The sequence below is a fragment of the Saimiri boliviensis genome, chromosome 1 (assembly GCF_048565385.1).
Source record: "Saimiri boliviensis isolate mSaiBol1 chromosome 1, mSaiBol1.pri, whole genome shotgun sequence".
Lineage (NCBI taxonomy): Eukaryota > Metazoa > Chordata > Mammalia > Primates > Cebidae > Saimiri > Saimiri boliviensis.
The window spans coordinates 142,039,260-142,059,685 of NC_133449.1; the positions used below are offsets into that span (position 1 = coordinate 142,039,260).

Here is a 20,426-nt window from a genome sequence, read left to right on the forward strand (position 1 = left end):
CTCGATCTCTTGACCTCGTGATCCATCCGCCTCGGCCTCCCAAAGTGCTGGGATTACAGGCTTGAGCCACCGCGCCCGGCTTCTTTTGTTTTTTGAGACAGGCAGTCTTGCTCTATGACCCAGGCTGGTGTGTGGTGGCAGGATCTCAGCTCACTGCAACCCCCTCTGGCTCCTGAGCCCAAGTGATCCTCTTACTTCAGGCTTCCAAGTAGCTGGGACTACCGGTGGCACCACCATGTGCAGCTAATTTGTTTCACTAAGTTTTGTTTGCTTGTTTGTGGGATTTTGCTATGTTGGCCAAGCTGGTATTAGACTCCAGAGTTAAAGTGATCCGCCTGCCTCAGCCTCCCAACATGTTGGGATTATAGGCCTGAACCACTGTGCCCGGCCAGTAAAATTTTTCTTCTTTTGAGACAGGGTCTCTGTTACCCAGGCTGGAGTGCAGTGGTGTGATCTCAACTTACTGCAACCTCACCCTCAGGGGCTCAAGCAATCCTCCCACCTCTGCCTCCCAAGTAGATGGGACAATGGGTGAGTATCACCACACCTAATTTTTGTATATTTTGTAGACATGGGGTCTCATTATGTTGCCCAAGCTGGTCTCAACTTCCTGGGCTCAATCGATCCTCCCACTTTGGCCTCCCAAATTGTTGGGATTACAGGCATGAACCACAGCACCTGGTCCATGACTTTTTAAAATTACATGTGAGGCCGGGCGTGGTGGCTCACGCCTGTAATCCCAGAACTTTGAAAGTCCAAGGCAGGCAGATCACCTGAGGTCAGGCATTCGAGAACAGCCTGGCTAACATGGCAAAACCCCATCTCTACTAAAAATACAAAAAAAAAAAAAGAAAAAATTAGCTGGGTGTGGTGGCACACGCTTATAGTCCCAGCTACTCGAGAGACTGAGGCCAACCACTTGAACCCAGGAGGCGGAGGCTGCAGATCGTGCCACTGCACTCCAGCCTGGGTATCAGTCTCAAAAAGAAAAAAACAATTACACGTGGACTGTAGGCCAAATCCTGACCAGTCTTATTTAATAGTCTTACGGCTTCATATAAGGAATGAAATGGGTGGGATTGAGGAGAAAGGGAAGGAATTCCAAGAGGACGGTGAGAGAGAGGGGTGCAATCATGCTAAGAGCCTTACCTTCTTATATTCTCTCTAAACATTCTTCTGCCCTAGGTTGTTCACTGTGTCCCGCACTCAAGTAATCCTGCCTCAACTTCCCAAAATGCTGGAGTTAGAGGCATGAGCCACCATGCCTGGCCTATTACCCTTCTCTATGTCTGACAGAACAGAGTATGGGGAAAAACGGAAAGGGCATGTTGGAGTCACCCAGGGCTCTAACAACGACTCACCTCTCCCCCAGCACCTTGTGCTCCAGGTAGGTGTCAAGCCATCAATCCTCCTAAGAGCAGGAGTTTCACAAAGATGGGGACAGAAAGCAGGCAGTGTTCACCCTCCTTCCTACCGTCTCCACTGGTACATTTGTTGCTTAAAAGCACAGAAAGACAAAACTGAAATCGACCTGGCCACTCACAGGCTGTCACTTTTAAGCTACGTGAGGTTAAACTCATTTAACCTCCTGCAGCTCAGGACTGCTTGAAATAACAGCAGCCATACCCTTTATTACCATTCTATGGATTAAATAGGCTAAGGTCGGGTAAGTACTTAACAGAGTTTGTTTGGTAGCTCTTGGCAATACCAGGCAGCTGAAAAATGAGGAAGATCTCTATGAATTGATACAGGGTGATTTCCAGTGCTGATTATACGAGGTAAAAGTAACGTACCAAAGTGATACTTCTTGAATTTGCTGACTCAACTGTGGTTATGTAAAAGAATATCATTTTCCTAGGAGACTTATACTTTGTGACTGTGTGCAGAAAAAGCAGATGAGGCAGAACCGTGGAGAATCCAGGTGAAAGGCCGTCTGGGAGCTCACCACACTGCACTTTCCAGAATGATGGAAACTTGTCTCAAAAAAAGGTTAAAAGGAAAAGAAAATGGTCGTCCTTCGTTTTATTATAACCTTGTATTTTCTGGCAGAAAGACCATCTCAATGCTTGATCTCTGAACATGCAGCTCAAGCGTCGGCCTTGACATGACCTAAGCAGCAGAAATTTGGCCTATTTAATAAGCTTGCAGCCACATTTATTAGAAAAATATTCTCCTTTGCAAAGTCCTTTCTTGAAGATTGGATCCAGGGCGTTGTTCTGTTTTTATCTAATTCTCCTTCATGTGGCAGGTGGCCAGGAGGTCCGGATTTTCAGAGGCTACAGACAGCCCAGTTCCCGCTGACCCAGCAGAGCATGGCCAGGCAAAGCTGCACCGTGACACCCGCCTGGGGAAACGGGACAATGAAACTCCTCAGCAGCCACCACGGCCATCCAGTCTATCTGTGGGAACTCACATTTCACCTTTTCTTCACAAACTTCTTTCTGGAAGCATTGGGATTTAAGCGTCTCCTCCCAGCTCCCAAGGTGCTGTCCCGGAGCTGCAGTGTGGCTGAGCGGCTAGAGATATCATTCTCTACGAAGGGTGACACCCCAGCGATGTAGTCAGGGGCAAACACGTTGGTTTTCTGCCTGGCCTTTCGGGAGAGTCGTAGCTGGGGGAAGCGCTGATCCTCGGTGAGATGGGGGTTGATGGCGTATTTGCCCCCTTTGGGAGTGGGAAGCGAGTACTAAAAATAAGACAAGGAATGGCCGTTAGAAGAAAGGGATTCAGTCACAGAAGGCCACAGCTGATAAGGTGCAGCTGACCTTGCAGATCCTAAGGACAGTGCATGGTAACTGTGGCGACATGCAACTGCCTCCCACCTGATTCTCACCTCAACTCACACATGAAAAATGGAACACGGTATTTTGACTTGGCTAAAGACAATACAGAAATAGAAATACTTCCACTGTGTATTTATACACACATGTACATAATTCCTAGCTCTGTCCATTGGAGCCAAGATGCAATGACACCCCAGGACAACGAGCATGCCCAGTGCCTGAAACTTTTTTTTTTTTTTTTGAGACGGAGTTTCGCTCTTGTTACCCAGGCTGGAGTGCAATGGCGCGATCTCGGCTCACCGCAACCTCCGCCTCCTGGGTTCAGGCAATTCTCCTGCCTCAGCCTCCTGAGTAGCTGGGATTACAGGCACGCGCCACCATGCCCAGCTAATTTTTTGTACTTTAGTAGAGATGGGGTTTCACCATGTTGACCAGGATGGTCTCGATCTCTTGACCTCGTGATCCACCTGCCTCGGCCTCCCAAAGTGCTGGGATTACAGGCTTGAGACACCGCGCCCGGCCAAAACTTTACTTCTAAAAACCATCCCACGTGAAAAACCAGAGGTCCTGAGAGAAATGGCGGATCCTAGGGCACAGGCAGGAGATGGCTAAGAGTCTACGAACATCTTGTTGTGCCAGAAAGTTGTGTTCAAAGAATACCTGGGATCTGCCAAAAGAACACAGGAGCCAGCTCTAAAGGGCTCCTACTGGCCACACATGGCACAGTGTGAGGCTCAAAATGACAGCAACAGATCATAGCCTTCAGACTGAAACAAAAATCCACAAGACCACACTCATAGAAATAAATAAATGGGAATAAAAGGAAAGTTCCTCTTTATAGTGGAATACCAAGACATAAACACAGAAAGAATGCTAGAAGTCACCATTTGGTGGCCAGACATGGTGACTCACACCTGTAATCCCAGCATTTTGGGAGGCTGCGGTGGGTGGATCACAAGGTCAGGAGTTCAATACCAGCCTGGTCAAGATGGTGAAACCCCGTCTTTACTAAAAACACAAAAATGAGCTAGGTGTGGTGGCATGTGCCTGTAATCCCAGCTACTTGGGAGGATGAGGCAGGAGAATTGCTTGATCCCAGAGGACGGAGGCTGCAGTGAGCTGAGACTGTGTACTACACTCCAGCCTGAGTGACAGAGTGAGACTCCATCTCAAAAAAAAAAAAAAAAAAAAAGACATTTGGCAATCATGACTTTAATAACCGTTCAAGGCAACTTTAGTGAAGTTCAAGGAGAAATAACATATAGTCTCAGAGTCTCTTTCCACAAATTATTAATTATAAATAACTTTACAGTGGATGAAGGTGGCAAAAACCACTGAACCAAGTGGTCAAAGTCAGTATCACCAGTAAATTACCCAACTAGTTATCATTTACCCTCTGAAACGACACCCTGAGGACACATCAGCATTCCTTCTGGGGTGCTCCTGCCAAAAATGCACAGCCCCAATCTCAACTAAATCCCACAGAAATGCTAGACACATCCAAGGGGAGGGACATTCTACAAAGAAACGGGCTCATACTCTTAAAAAATTTCAAGGTCATCAAAAACAAAAGACTGAGAAAGAAGCGTAGTTGAAAAAAGATGAGATGACAAAATGCAACATGTTATCCTAGACTGGATTCTGGACCCCAAAAAATCTGCCTTTTGTTAGAAAGGAAATTTGTGGACCAACTGGCCAAATCTGAATTTGGGTCTGCAGATGACACAGTAGTATCGCAGCAATGCTGACTTGTTGATTTTGATAATTATACTGTGGTTACATAAGACAAAGTCCTTGTTTCAAGGTAAAGGGGCATTATGTGTACAGTTTACTCTCAGATGGTTCAGGGAAAAAAAAAAAGTGTATAAAGAAAAAAACCAGATGTGGTACAAGACTAACCCTGGAAAATCCAGGCGATGGGTAAACAGGAATTGTTGGCCGGGTGCAGTGACTCATGCCTGTATCCCAGCACTTTGACAGGCCGCGGCGGGAGGATCGCTTGAGGTCAGGCGTCGGAGATAAGCCTGGCCAACACAGTGAAACCCCATCTCTACTAAAAATACAAAAATTACCCAAGCACGAGGGCATGTGCCTGTAATCCCTGCTACATGGGAGGCTGAGGCAGAATTGTTTGAACCTAGGAGGTGGAGGTTCAGTGAGCCTAGATCATACCATTGCATTCCAGCCTAGGTGACAGAGACGCTGTCTCAAAAAACAAAACAAAACAAAACAAACCGGGTTGGGTGCAGTGGCTCACGCCTGTAATCCCAACACTTTGGGAGGCCAAGGTGGGCATATCACTAGGTCAGGAGTTTGAGACCAGCCTGGCCAAGATGGCAAAACCCAGTCTCTACTCAAAATATAAAAATTAGCCACATGTGGTGGCAGGCACCTGTAATCCCAGCTACTTGGGAGGCTGAGGAAGGGAATCACTTGAATCCAGGAGGAAAAGGTTGCAGTGAGCTGAGATTGTGCCCCTGCATTCCAGCCTGGGCGACAAGAGCAAGACTGTCTCAAAAAAAAAAAAAAAAAAAAAAAAAAAAAAAAAAAAAAAAGCCGGGCGCAGTGGCTCACAGCTGTAATCCCAGCACTTTGGGAGGCCGAGGTGGGTGGATCACGAGGTCGAGAGATCGAGACCATCCTGGTCAACATGGTGAAACCCCATGTCTACTAAAAATACAAAAAAATTAGCTGGGCATGGTGGCGCATGCCTGTAATCCCAGCTACTCGGGAGGCTGAGGCAGGAGAATTGCCTGAACCCAGGAGGCGGAGGTTGCACTCCAGCCTGGGTAACAAGAGCGAAACTCCATCTCAAAAGAAAAAAAGGAATTGTGTGTACTGTTTTTATAACTATAAATTGAAAGAAAAATGGTTCTGCTCATGCATGCAGGGCTATTTTGCTGCTGGCAGAAGCCAGTGCCACTCCTTCGACCCCCAGTCCTTTCCTCCTGATTCTCAGCGGCTGCCGTGTGTCCAGCCCATCCTGCCCTCTCTTCTGGGCTGTGTTTTCCACACCCCTTTCTCTCTGGGTCATGGGCTTCCAGAGACCCGGCCCATCCTTTACCTTCTGCACAGATCTAAACCACTGCCTTCCTCCCAATGAGCTCCCCGTTCATGAGCTGCAACTGCAGACCGGTCACTTACTCATTAGATGGCATTTGTCACACTTTCTCCCGACTGTTTTGGTACCTAGGTCACAGGCTTCAATCCTGGATCTTCCAGAACGACCAGACTAGGTTCTCTTTTTCCTTTCTGTTCTTTTCAATTCTGGCATTGGGAGGGGCAGGGAGAGGCACCACTTACCCGGAGCCCACGGGGGTTCAGCACTTTGGGGTTGCGGGAGAAGTGCATGTGCAGGGTGCCGTCGTCACTGACGGTCACAGACACTTTCTTCAGGGTCTTGTTCCCACAGTGTGAACAGAACACTCGGCTCATGTCAGAGGTTGTCCTGGGAGACACAGGAGGAGATGCTCTGTACCAAAGCCACAGGCGGCAAACACCTCCCCAGAGCACACACGAGGTGGGTCTCAGGCCTCAGGAGAAGAAAAGGGCTGAACCACACCACATGTCACAGAGACGGAGGCCACCAAGCCTCGTGCTGAAGCTGTCAGCAAACGGCTGCCACATCCCTCCAAGGGTGCAGATAAGGAAGTGTGAAAGTGAGGAGGATGCAGTTAAATGAATCCCGAACCCTTCCTACACACCGCCAGGCTCTGTTCTGTAGGGTTCACCTCACTCCTCCTGGGAGGATGGCACCATCTCCGTTTTACAGATGGGGAAACTGAGGCAAGTGACGGCAGCTTGCTCAAGGTCACCCAGCTGGTCCATGGCAGATAAACCCAGTCAGTCTGACTCCAGAATTGATGCCCTTCATATCAAGGCACTTTCTCGAAGGGCGCCTCATTACGTCACGAGCTACCTTGTCTCCAAATGTCAGCCTGGGTATTGACTCGGGAGTGGCTCTGGAGGCAGCAGAGTGCACTTATCAGTGAGTCGGCAACCACTAACACTGCCCTGGCTGAAGTAAGCCCGGGTGCTGAGGACACACCCAAGGCTTCCCTGCCTATCCACTCAGGCACCCACAGGGGACCCCGGACAGGAGAAAGCTGCTGCTGTCAACGGCACAGCAGTGGCCCAGGGCCCTGTCCTTCAGGAGTTCTCCATCAGTTCCCAACGGTCAAGACACACGACCTGCGTGGAACAGCAGGAGAAGCCGGAGGCCCTACCCGAAATCTTGTGAGTGAACTAAGCACCTCCTAACAAGTGCTGGGGCCTCATTATTTTGTACAACAAACTGTGCAGTCACGGGGCTAATCTGACAAGAATGAAGAACACTCCAAGTGTTTCTAAGAACTGAGTATTAATTTGGAGACTTTAGTGCTTCTGTAACAAAGAATGTTGAAGAAAAGGCATTTTTTTTTTTTTTTTTTTTGGAGAGTCTCGCTCTGTTGCCCACGTAGGCTGGAGTGCAGTGGTGCGATGTTGGCTCACGGCCACCTCTGCCTCCTGGGTTCAAGTAATTCTCTTGCCTCAGCCTCCCAAATAGCTGGGATTACAGGCACATGCCACCACCACACCTTGGCTAATTTTTCTATTTTTAGTAGAGACGGGTTTTTACCATGTTGGTCAGGCTGGTCTCGAACTCCTGACCTTGTGACCTACCCACCTCGGCCTCCCAAAGTGCTTGGATTACAGGCATGAGCCACCGCGCCCAGCTCCAAAAATGGAATTTTATGAAGCCAAGTGCTTTACTGTCATAAGCCTGAAACAGCAAAATGACAGGAAGCATCAGAGGAAGGTACAGGCAGCTCTCAGTAGTGACTGGCTGTCATCGGCAGGGCCACAGTGGCTGGCAGAGCCTGAGTGCTGGGTTATGCTCAGGCCTTCAGGGAACAAGGCTTCACAGAGGCAACTCTCCCTGCCCAGTGGAAGAGCTGGGGATCTAGTTAGGCACCTCAGATGATTCAGAAAATTCCTCATGGGCCTCTACAGCAAGAGCACCACCAGATGATCTACGTGACGTCCCCCAGACCCAGCCTGAGCCTGCAGAATGGCAGATGCCACCCCAGAGCAAGCCCACAGGCCACCCTCCACAAGCAAGGCTGACGCAGAGGCAGAGGCTCTTCCAAGCCAACCAGATGGTCTCCAGGGTTCCAGAGGCCTCCCTACAGAACAGCAGCCCCCAACACAGGAACAAACTCAAGAGCCAGAAAAGCAACAAGAAGGCAGTGGTCAAGAAACTAACAGTTCACCCACTCGACACGCATGCTGCTTATGTGTCGGATACCAGAGTCCTCGACTGTCTTCCTAGTTCCTCACAACCATCTTCTCAATCTTATTACCAATATGACAGGGCTGGGCGTGTTGGCTCACACCTGCAATCCCAGCTCTTTGGGAGGCCAAGGCAGGTGAATCACTTGAGCTGAGACATTTGAGACCAGCCTGGCCAACACAGTCAACCCTGTGCCTACCACAAATACAAAAGAATTAGCGACATGGTGGCGGGTGCCCTGTAGTCCCAGCTATTCAGGAGGCTGAAGCAGGAGGATCACTTCAACCCGGCAGGCAGAGACTGCAGTGAGCCTGGATTGTGCCACTGCACTCCAGGCAACAGAGTGAGACTCTGTCTCAAAAAGCAAAACAAAACAAAACAAAACAAAAACACAAACAAGAATCTGGGCCTTGCTCAGTGGCTCATGCGTGTAATCCCAGCACTTTGGGAGGCAGGTGGATCGTGAGGTCAGGAGATCAAGACCACCCTGGCTAATACGGTGAAACTCTACAAAAAATTAACCAGGCATGGTGGCAGCGTGCCTGTAGTCCCAGCTACTGAAGAGGCTGAGGCAGGAGAATCGCCCGAACCCAGAAGACGAAGGTTGCAGTGAGATCGTGCTGTTGCACCCCAGCCTGAACCAGAGTGAAACTCCGTCTCAGAAAAAAAAAAAAAAAAAAAAAAAGAATCTGACTGGTGGGTAGCTCACACCTATAATCCCACCACTTTAGGAAGCTAGGGTAAAAGGATTGTTTGAGGCCAGGAGTTCAATATCAGCCTGGGCAACACAATGAGACCTCATCTCAAAGAAAAAGAATGTGAAGCACAGGGAAGTGAATCAGGTTTTGCAAAATCACACAGGCAGCAGGACCCAGAATCTGGATTTGAATCCATGTACTCTTCTTTTTGTAAATAAAAAATCTCCAAGCATAAAGCAGACAGAAGAACACAACAAACCCCCATGTATCCATCACCCCCCAGCTTCAAAAACTCTCAGTTCATGGCCAGTCTTGTTTCATCTCCACCCCTACCCACTTCTTCTACTTGTGGATTATGTCAAAGCAAATCCCAGACTCTCCATGGCCAAATATTTTAGTATGTACCCCTAAAGAATAAAGTTTATTGTTCCAAAACCCATGTCCCTAACCCTATGCCACTGAGAGAAGGTGGGAGGTCACTGGAAACCTCTGTCCCCAAGTTCTCAGTGCCCTGGACAGAACCCAGGCCCCAGAGGAATGACAAGGTGGAAGAAACACACATACATAATACAGGGCTCTCTTCAAACAACTCTGCAGAACAGGAAGAGTGGGCAAAGCACGGTGGCTCATACCTGTAATCCCAGCACTTTGGGAGGCCAAGGTGGATGGATCATTTGAGGTCAGGAGTTCAAGACCAGCCTAACCTACATGGTGAAACCCTGGCTCTACTAATACAAAAATTAGCCGGATGCAGTGGTACGCACCTGTAATCCAGCTACTCGGGAGGCTGAGGCAGGAGTATCACTTGAACCCGGAGGCAGAGGTTTCAGTGACCGCACCCCAGCCTGGGTGACAGAGCAAGACTCTGTCTCAAAACAAAGAAGCAGGAAGAGTGTTCCACAGAGGCAACTGGGGCCAGGTCACCAGCTACGTACTTGAAACAGCCGTGGCAGCGCAAGATGTAGCTCCGGGCCTCGCGGATCAGCATGCCGTTCACCGCCAGCACGTGCAGCCCCAGCTGCAGCAGAACATTCTACAACCACAAGTTAAAGATGGAAAAAACTCAATTTTATTTTCACATTAATTTTGTAATCACAGTTACGGGAACTTCACAAACCCCGCTTTGCCCATATTCCTTGGCTTTTGCTAAGGAAACAGGCTGGGAGGCCTCTCAAGATGTGTAAACAAGGACGAGGACCCAGGTGTCTTTCTAACACCACCCTGGAACCTGCCCTCATCATTTTCCATGACCTGTCACTAGCAAACACTCTCAACAGACATTTATTTTGTCTGGGCCAAATATATTTATTTCTGGGCTGAACCCTCTCTAAGAATCTGACTGACCACATGATGTTATATATGCAGAAAAAATATATATAATAAACAGTAAACATTTAATGTACTATACAACAGGCCAGGCGCGGTGGCTCATGCCTGTAATCCCAGCACTTTGGGAGCCTGAGGCGGGCAGATCACATAAGGCTGGGAGTTCGAGACCAGCCTGACCAACATGGAGAAACGCTGTCTCTACTAAAAATACAAAATTAGCCAGGCATGGTGGCACACGCCTGTTAATTCCAGCTACTTGGGAGACTGAGGCAGGAGAATCGCTTGAACCTGAGGGTGGAGGCTGTGGTCAGCCAAGATCATGCCACTGCACTCCAGCCTGGGCAACAAGAGTGAAACTCTGGGCCAGGCGCAGTGGCTCACGCCTGTAATCCCAGCACTTTGGGAGGCCGAGGCGGGTGGATCACGAGGTCAAGAAATCGAGACCATCCTGGTCAACATGATGAAACCCCATCTCTACTAGAAATACAAAAAAAAAATTAGCTAGGCATGGTGGCGCGTGCCTGTAATCCCAGCTACTCAGGAGGCTGAGGCAAAAGAATTGCCTGAACCCAAGAGGCGGAGGTTGTGCTGAGCCGAGATCGCGCCATTGCACTCCAGCCTGGGTAACAAGAGCGAAACTCCATCTCAAAAAAAAAAAAAAAAAGAGTGTAATCCCAGCACTTTGGGAGGCCGAGGTGGGTGGATCACGAGGTCAAGAGATCAAGACCGCAGACCGCCGGGCGCGGTGTCTCAAGCCTGTAATCCCAGCACTTTGGGAGGCCGAGGCGGGTGGATCACGAGGTCAAGAGATCGAGACCATCCTGGTCAACATGGTGAAACCCCGTCTCTACTAAAAATACAAAAAATTAGCTGGGCATGGTGGCGCGTGCCTGTAATCCCAGCTACTCAGGAGGCTGAGGCAGGAGAATTGCGTGAACCCAGGAGGCGGAGGTTGCGGTGAGCCGAGATCGTGCCATTGCACTCCAGCCTGGGTAACAAGAGCGAAACTCCGTCTCAAAAAAAAAAAAAAAATGTACGATACAACAAATGTTGTCACTGAATCACGTGACTGTCTAGTCTCTAAGCAAAACTAAAAATCACCAAAGGGCACAGGTAGTTTCTAGAACCACAAAAGCAGCACTACACAGCACCAGCTCTGTGTACATTTGCACACCTTGCTAGCACCACTGCTGATGACGTGCGTGACACACAGCCCCGGCCCACCCCACCCACCTGCATGGCGAAGTCTGTGGTCACGCAGCCGACCCGCACGTCCTTGGGGACGTCGCACTGCTCCAGCTCCTGCTGGATCTGCTGGATGTTGCTGGGGGTTATCCAGCCACCCGCATCGTCATCACTGTCATCTTTTCTGTCTTCAAACCCGTTTTCTTCCTCCTCCTCCTCACTTGGAACATCCTCACTTCTGTCAATCTGAAACATAAACAGACGTTTCAAACTCCCAGCCCATAGGAGCAGTGGGGAGAAGCGTCGTCAGGGAAACCAAAAGTCAAGGCCTCACCAGCAGCTCCTGCAGTTCATGATCGATGTTGGGCAGAGGGTTTCTCCAGAACATGAAGGAACTAAATTCCAGGTTCTCAGGCTCACAAGCTGGGCATCCTTTCTCTACTGTTTTTTGTGGGGGTTTAGGCTGAAATTAAAAGTAGTAATTTTAAAACCTGAAAATTCATCTGTAGCATCTCAGGTTACAAATGAAATCACATATGACATACAAGTCAGATCAGACAGGGCTGGACAAACTGTGTTATTGGTCCATGTAAATTTGGTTCCCTGTAACAGATAACTTAGAGATATGACATGGTTCAGAAAAGAGCATGAAGAGCACAGCTTGTCTAAGAAATTACCTTGGAGGGCAGGTGGAAACCTGAAATGTGCAGAGGTGTTTCTGGGTGCTGAATTGATGAACTCACTTTAACCTTTAAAAAAACAAAAAACATATTTTACCCCTGGTTATCAAAATTAAAGATAGCCGCCGGGCGCGGTGGCTCAAGCCTGTAATCCCAGCACTTTGCAAGGCCAAGGCGGGCAGATCACGAGGTCAAGAGATCGAGACCATCCTGGTCAACATGGTGAAACCCCGTCTCTACTAAAAATACAAAAATTAGCTGGGCGTGGTGGTGTGCGCCTGTAGTCCCAGCTACTTGGGAGGCTGAGGCGGAAGAATTGCTTGAACCCAGGAGGCGGAGGTTGCAGTGAGCCGAGATTGTGCCACTGCACTCCAGCCTGGCGCCTGGCGAAAGAGACTCTGTCTCACAAAAAAAAAAAAAAAAAAAAAAAAAAATTAAAGATAGCCACTTTTTTTTGAGATAGAATCTTGCTCTGTTGCCCAGGCTGGAGTGCAATGGCACAATCTCGGCTCACTGCAAACTCTGACTCCCAGGTTCAAGCGATTCTCCTGCCTCGGCCTCCCAAGTAGGTGGGATTACAGGCATGCACCACCAATCCCCACTAATTTTTGCATTTTTTAGTGGAGATAAGGTTTCACCATGCTGTCCAGGCTGGTCTCAAACTCCCAGCTTCAAGTGATCCACCCCGCCCAACTCAGCCTCCGAAAGTGCTGGGATTACATATATGAGCCACCACACCTGGCTGACACCCAATGTTTAAAAAAAAAAAATGGAGAATAAAAATTAAAAAAAAAAAAAAAAAATAGCTGGATGTGGTGGCTCACTAAATCCCAGCCCTCAGGAAGGCTGAGAGGTAGGAGGATTGCTTTGGGCCAGGAGTTTGAGATCAGCCTGGACAAAAGTGAGACCCCGTCTCTATAAAAAATTTTCTCTGATTAGCCAGGTGTGGTGACGTACACCGATAGTCCCAGCTACCTGGGAGGCTGAGGTGGGAGGACTGGTTGTGCTCAGGAGTTTGATGCTGCAGTGAGCTGTGATCAGCACCACTGTACTCCAGCCTGGGTGATGGCAAGATACTGTCTCATTAAAACACTACCAACAACAACAAAATACCAGGTGTGGTAGTTCATGCCTATAATCTTGGCATTCTGGGAGGTCAAGGTGGTCCCAAGAGCTTGAGACCAGCCTGGGCAACACAGAGAGACCCCCTCTCTTCTGGAAAACAAAAACAAAAACAAAAACAAAAACTGAGGGTAGTTTCAGCTAGTGCAAAAATGTGAGTCCACCACAGTTTGATGACTTTAGGCAGGGAAGATCAAGCAATTGTCAACACTATTGAAAATGAATTATTATTAAAATTTTTGGCTTTTAAAATCTTCTGGCTTAGACATAGATAATGGGTCCAGGCACAAATTTATCAGTCTCCTCAACCCAGCCACACTGGGCAAAACCCTAAAAGCACAATCAGAAGTACAAGTTTTAAAGGAGGCAAGTCTTGAAAAAACACTTTTAAGTACTCAGTGTTTCTCCTTTTTTACCTCCAGAAAGCTCTCTCTTTTTTGAGGCAGGGTCTCACTCTGTCACCCAGGCTGGAGTACAGTGGTATGATCACAACTCACTGCGGCCTCAATCTCCTGGGCCCAAGTGATCCTCCTGCCTCAGCCTCTTAAGTAGCTGGAACTACCAGTGCACACCACCATGCCTAGCTAGCTTTTGCTTTTTTTTTTTTAAAGACATGGGGTTGCCCACACTGGTCTCAAATACCTAGGCTCAACTGAGCCTCCTGCCTTGGCCTCCCCAAGCCCTTAGATTATAGGTATAAGCCATGGAACCTGGCCAGAAAGAATTGCTTTTTAAAATATTATTATATATAGATATATTTTTATTCTTTTTCATTTTTCCACATTTAAACAACCTTTCCCAAAAACCTAAAGATCAAAAGAGACTAACCAGGAGGCCGAGGTGGTAGGATCACTTGAGCCCAGGAGTTCTGAGACCAGCCTGAGCAACACAGCTAGACCCTGGCTCAAGGTGGGAAAAAATGGGACTGAGATACATTTGCTGACTGTAACGTACGAACCTCAATGGGATCCTGAACCAAACTCTTAACATTTACAAAACAACCAGGAAATGTGAACACTGACTGGATATTTCATATTAGGCATTACTATTAATTTCGTGTAGGTGTAATGATGGCTTTGAAGTTTTTAAGAGTCTTGATTTTAAAAGACATACCAAGAAATATCTATCAGTAAAATAGCATACATTGTCTGAGTTTAGAATACTGAGGGCTACAGATCAGTGTAGATGAACACAGACTAGCTATGATATAACAGTGGAGGGGGATGACGGGGACCCCGGGTCCATTACACAAGTCCCTCTACTTTTGTATATCTGATGGTTTCCATAATAAAAAGCTTTAAAAAAACCCATTCTCTTGATTTACCTTCTGTGGTTCTTGTTTTAGGTGAGACACCCCAACAAACTCTGCTTCCAACTGGTATGTGAGCGCAAGCACTTGGATGTCCGTGGCAGAGAGGCTGGGGTAGTCTCCTGTTTTCTTTGAAAACTCAGTTACTGTAAACAAGAGATTTCCATCTTCAGTTAGAGGCAAAAAGCCATATGACCTTGGATAACCAATGGAATTATCAAAAAACAATTTAGAAAGGATCACTACGTCATGAAAAACCGTTAACACTTTCATCGATTTTCTGACCTTTTCCTATTCATAGTTGAAAAATTTCTATTCTCTACCACCAAGATTCGTGCCTGTTAGGTTTACTGTCACATCCTTATCAAATGCAGAGGAAAAAGCAGAAAGTTGGCCAGGGCCAGGCGCAGTGGCTCACACCTATAATCCCAGCACTCTGGGAGGCCAAGGCAGGCAGATCACTTGAGGTCAGGAGTTCAAGACCAACCTGGCCAACCAGTCTCTACTAAAAATGCAAAACGTGTCTGGGTGTGGTTGTACATGCCTGTAATCCCAGCTACTCAGGAGGCTGAGGCTGAAAAATCATTTGAACCTGGGAGGTGGAGGTTGCAATGAGCCGAGATCTCATCACTGCACTTCAGCCTGAGTGACAGTGAGACTCCTCAAAAAAATAAAAATAAATAAATAAAAGTAAACTGGCTGGGCGCAGTGGCTCATGCTTCACTTTGGGAGGCTGAGGTGGGCAGATCACTTGAGGTCAGGAATTCTAGACCATGTGGCCAACATGGTGAAATCCCGTCTCTACTAAAAATACAAAAATTAGTGTGGTGGCCTGTGCCTGTAATCCAAGCTACTCAGGAGGCTAAGGCAGGAGAATTGCTGGAACCCAGGAGGTGGAGGCTGCAGTAGGTTGAGATCATGCCACTGCACTCCAGCCTGGGCAACACAGCAAGACGCAATCTCGAAAAAACAAAAACAAAAAGTTTCAGATTTAGGAGCATTGTGGATTTCAGATCCAGGATGCTCAACTTGTAATTTTAGTAGTTTATGAAGAAACAAAAAGCATGTGCTTAATGCATAATAAATGTCGGCTGTTTAACTGCTGTTATTCTTCAGAGTCACCCATAATAAACCCTTAAAATTTCCTGAAGTTAACAGAAAGATGTCCTCTGCCACACTGGTACAAGGAACACTAGATATACTACTCTTATTTCTTAAAAAAACAGACATTCGCAGCAATGAAAATTTACCGTGCACTTACTGTGTATTAGACACTGCATTAAAAGCTTTACCTGTTAATTCATTTCATCCTTTGCCAATCTTCAGAAGTACTATTAGTATGTCCTCGGAAAGATTTAGTAAGTTGGCAAAGATCACAAAGCTACTAAGTGAGAGAAGAAAATTGTAAAAATCACAGAGGATAGGGACAGTGGCTCACACCTGTAATCCCAGCACTTTGGGAGGCTGAGGCGGGTGGATCACGAGGTCAAGAGATCGAGACCATCCTGGTCAACATGGTGAAACCCCGTCTCTACTAAAAATACAAAAATTAGGCCGGGCACGGTGGCTCATGTCTGTAATCCCAGCACTTAGGAAGGCCGAGGCAGTGGATCACAAGGTCAAGAGATCGAGACCATCCTGGTCAACATGGTGAAACCCCGTCTCTACTAAAAATACAAAAATTAGGCCGGGCACGGTGGCTCATGTCTGTAATCCCAGCACTTAGGAAGGCCGAGGCAGTGGATCACAAGGTCAAGAGATCGAGACCATCCTGGTCAACATGGTGAAACCCCGTCTCTACTAAAAATACAAAATTAGCTGGGCATGGTCGTGTGCTCCTGTAATCCCAGCTACTCAGGAGGCTGAGGCAGGAGAATTGCCTGAACCCAGGAGGCGGAGGTTGCGGTGAGCCGAGATTGCGCCATTGCACTCCAGCCTGGGTAACAAGCGAAACTCCGTCTCAAAAAACAAAACAAAACAAAAAAATACAAAAATTAGCTGGGCATGGTGGCGCACGCTTGTAGTCCCAGCTACTCAGGAGGCTGAGGCAAGAGAATTGCTTCAACTCAGGAGGTGGAGGTCGCAGTGAGCCGAGATCGCGCCATTGCACTCCAATCTGGGTAACAATAGCAAAACTCCGTCTCAAAAAAACAAACAAACAAACAAAAAACACAGAGGAGGTAACATCATCTCCACTATCACCCTCTAGCCTCTAAAACACTTCCAACCACTGAGGAGCCTTTCCCAGGTATTGCCTTGATTCGAAACAAGAGAACAACGTTTGACTCCTAAGCCAAGAGACAATTGCTTAATTTTCTTTTTTCTTTTTTTTTGAGATGGAGTCTTGCTCTGTCACCCAGCCTGGAGTGCAGTGGCACAATCTCAGCTCACTGCAACCTCCACCTCCGAGGTTCTCCTGCCTCAGCCTCTCCAAGTAGCTGGGATTACAGGAGCACACGACCATGCCCAGCTAACTTTGTATTTTTAGTAGAGATGGGGGTTTCACCACGTTGGTCAGGCTTGTCTCGAGCTCCTGACCTCAGGTGATCCACCCACCTCGGGCTCCCAAAGTGCTGGGATTACAGGCTTAAGCCACTGCACCTGGCCTAATTTTCTTTCACATTTAATGCAATGCCTAAAAGCACTACCTTTATAAAAGACCTGCCAGGTGCAGATCTTTATATCCAGTCATCAGACTAATCTGAAAAGAAATGGACAAGGGATTAGCAAGAGATCCAAACTCCTAAATACAAATAAATTTACTGCGTGTTTCCAAAGTGCTTGACACTGTGCTGACTGCCATATTCCTCAGTTAATGCTCACAGCAACCTTGGAGACAGATACTACTATTATTCCCATTTTGCAGAAGAGGTAACTGAGGTCAAAATTTGAATGCTATGCCCGAGGGCATACAGCTAGTTACTGGCTGCCTCCAGACCCAGGAAGCCGCTCGCCCACCACGATCTCTTACAAAGCGCTGGTTTTGGCAGGGCGTGGTGGCTCACGCCTGTAATCCAAGCACTTTGGAGGCTAAGGCGGGCGAATCACCTGAGGTCGGCAGTTCAAGACCAGCCTGACCAACATAGTGAAACCCTGTCTTAAAAAAAAAAAAAAACAAAGAAAAAAATTAAAAGAAAAAAAGTGCTAGTTTTAAATCAACTGCTCTTATAAGGCAGCTAGACCCCAACTCGCACCCAAGTGGGTGCCATCTGCGCCCTGGACCCCAGCTTTCCGTGAAAGCTGGGGCAGAGGCACTCACCCAGCCGCACGTATTCTGGTAAGGGCTCCTTGAACCGCAGCTCGTAGGGCAGGACCGCGAGCCGCCTGCGCGTGGCCTTGTCCCGAATCTCAGTGACCACCTCCCGGATGGTGTAAATGTTCTTCCCGATGTCCTGCGGACAGACCGCCCAGCTCAGACCCGCCCGCACCAAGTAAGGTTCCCCTCGACTCAAGGCTCTCCCTGAGGGGCGGCCAGTCGAGATCTCTCTCTTCCAGGAAGGAGCACCCCGTACCTGCAGAGCCGCATCCAGCAGGAAAGCGCCAGCGTCCGCCACAACGTGCTCGACGGGCGCCATGTTGGCTGAGTGAGCAGGCAGGGCGCAGGCGCACGGAGCTGGCGTCGGCTCCTAAGTCCCAGCCCAGGCCTCTGGGAACGAGGAAGAACAGCTGTGACTTGGCTGCGCCTCCTGGCGGCCGCGATAGCATCTTACGGCTATCCGCGCGCATGCGCAGCGACGCCGCCCGCGCACAGCGAGGCGTAGGCGGGCTGAAACCTTGGGGGTCACCTGGGAAATCTGCTTCAGCATCTAGGCCAGGCGTCCCCGAACTTTTTACACAGGGGGCCAGTTCACTGTCCCTCAGACCGTTGGAGGGCCGCCACGTACTGTGCTCCTCTCACTGACCACCAATGAAAGAGGTGCCCCTTCCTGAAGTGCGGCGGGGGGGCCGGATAAATGGCCTCAGGGGGCCGCATGCGGCCCGCGGGCCGTAGTCTGGGGATGCCTGCTCTAGGCCTTAGCGCCTTCTTTACCTTTGAGGATAAAACCTGCCTGGTGCGCGCCTGGAGTCCCAGCTATTTAGGAGGCTGAGGCGAAAGGACCGCCTGAGCCCAGGAATGTGAGACCAGCCTCGACAACATAGTGAGACCCCCATCTCTTAAATAAATAAATGTAAAACCTATATATATTATTCTTTTTTTTTTTTTTTTTGAAAAAAGATGGGGTTTCACCATGATGGCCAGGCTGGTCTTGAACACCTAACTTCAGGTGATCCATCCACCTTGGCCTCCCAAAGTGCTAGGATTACAGGCACGAGCCACCTCGCCCAGCCTAAACCTATATATACTCTTAGGGTTAAAAGTCAATCAATACAAATTACCTAATTTAGTTATCACAGTACTCCTATGAAACCGGTACTATTTTACAGACAAGGGATAGCTACTTAAGGCCACTAGGTCTAGCTGACATAGTCAGGTGGCAGAAATAATGTAACACCTAAACAAACTCATTCAGAGCCACTTTCTATCTCTCTCTCTTCTCTTTCCTTTTTTTTTTTTTTTTTGGAGACAGGATCTCTCTCTGTTGCCCAGGCTGGAGTGCAGTGACACGATCATAGCTCACTGCAACCTTCAACTCCCAGGCTGAAATGAGCCTCCCAGCCTCTCAAATAGCTGGGACCACAGGCCCGCACCACCATGCCTAGCTAACTTTTTCATTTTTACTTTTGTAGAGATGAGGATCTCATCATATTGCCCAGACTAGTCTCAAACTCCTGGGTTCAAACAATCCTCCAGCCTTGGCCTCCTAAATGCTGGGATTACAGGTGTGAGCCATGGTGTTGTTCCTGAGCCACCTAATTATCCGTTATGTTATACTGACTGCCGCTTATACGCCCTCACTTCATTTTTTTTTTCTTTCACTTTTGAGAAAGTCCTCACTTAATTTTGAGCAACTTGAGGCCAGATTCTGTATAATTTGTCTTAACAGTCTCACCCTACCTACCTCCCTAAGCAATGCATATAATTTGGTAGCAAATAATTCCTTGCTGAATTGAACAGAAGGTGTATTTAGGGCCAGGTGCGGTGGCTCAAGCCTGTAATCCCAGCACTTTGGGAGGCCGAGGCGGGTGGATCACGAGGTCAAGAGATGGAGACCATCCCGGTCAACATAGTGAAACCCTGTCTCTACTAAAAATACAAAAAATTAGCTGGGCATGGTGGCGCGTGCCTGTAATCCCAGCTACTCAGGAGGCTGAGGCAGGAGAATTGCCTGAACCCAGGAGGCGGAGGTTGCGGTGAGCCGAGATTGCGCCATTGCACTCCAGCCTGGGTAACAAGAGCGAAACTCCATCTCAAAAAAAAAAAAAAAGAAGGTTTATTTAATGACTTCTGGGTTTCTTTGCAAATCTGAAATTTCTTGCCAGCCGCGGTGGCTCACGCCTGTAATCCCAGCACTTTGGGAGGCCGAGGAGGGTGGATCACGAGGTCAAGACATCGAGACCATCCAGGTCAACATGGTGAAACCTCGTCTCTACTAAAAATACAAAAAATTGGCCGGGCGCGGTGGCTCAAGCCTGTAATCCCAGCACTCTGGGAGGCCGAGGCGGGTGGATCACGAAGTCAAGAGATCGAGCCCATCCGGGTCAACATGGTGAAACCCCGTCTCTACTAAAAATACAAAAAATTAGCTGGGCATGGTGGCGCGTGCCTGTAATCCCAGCTACTCAGGAGGCTGAGGCAGGAGAATTGCCTGAATCCAGGAGGCGGAGGTTGCGGTGAGCCGAGATCGCGCCATTGCACTCCAGCCTGGGTAACAAGAGCGAAACTCCGTCTCAAAAAAAAAAAAAAAAAATACAAAAATTAGCTGGACATGGTGGCACACGCCTGCAGTCCCAGCGACTCGGGAGGCTGAGGCAGGAGAATTGCCTGAACCCAGTAGGTGGAGGTTGCAGTGAGCCGAGACAGTGCCATTGCACTCCAGCCTGGGTAACAAGAGCGAAACTCTGTCTCAAAAAAAAAAAAATCTGAAATTTCTTGATTATAAGATCTGG

The 20,426-nt window shown here is 48.3% G+C and overlaps 1 protein-coding gene across 1 annotated transcript; it reads right to left on the reverse strand.

Moving 5' to 3' along the window:
- Positions 1-1,009: 1,009 nt before the first annotated feature.
- On the reverse strand, positions 1,010-17,988 carry NOB1 (NIN1 (RPN12) binding protein 1 homolog). Its single transcript, XM_039480642.2, has 9 exons — positions 17,891-17,988; positions 17,638-17,770; positions 14,394-14,524; positions 11,945-12,016; positions 11,602-11,730; positions 11,316-11,513; positions 9,689-9,786; positions 6,087-6,231; positions 1,010-2,686 (listed from the first exon to the last, which is right to left on the reverse strand). Exons 1-9 carry the CDS (start codon positions 17,951-17,953, stop codon positions 2,417-2,419), a joined length of 1,239 nt encoding a protein of 412 aa, XP_039336576.1. The 5' UTR covers positions 17,954-17,988; the 3' UTR covers positions 1,010-2,416.
- Between the last annotated feature and the right edge of the window lie 2,438 nt (positions 17,989-20,426).

Coding starts and splice junctions, on each gene's coding strand:
- NOB1 (XM_039480642.2), bottom strand. CDS start 17,953: ATGGCGCCCGTCGAGCACGTTGTGGCGGACGCTGGCGCTTTCCTGCTG. Junction 9,787..11,315: donor CCACAGACTTCGCCATGCAG/GTGGGTGGGGTG, acceptor TTGTGGTTGTAG/AATGTTCTGCTGCAGCTGGG. Junction 6,232..9,688: donor CGCTGCCACGGCTGTTTCAA/GTACGTAGCTGG, acceptor TGTGTCTCCCAG/GACAACCTCTGACATGAGCC.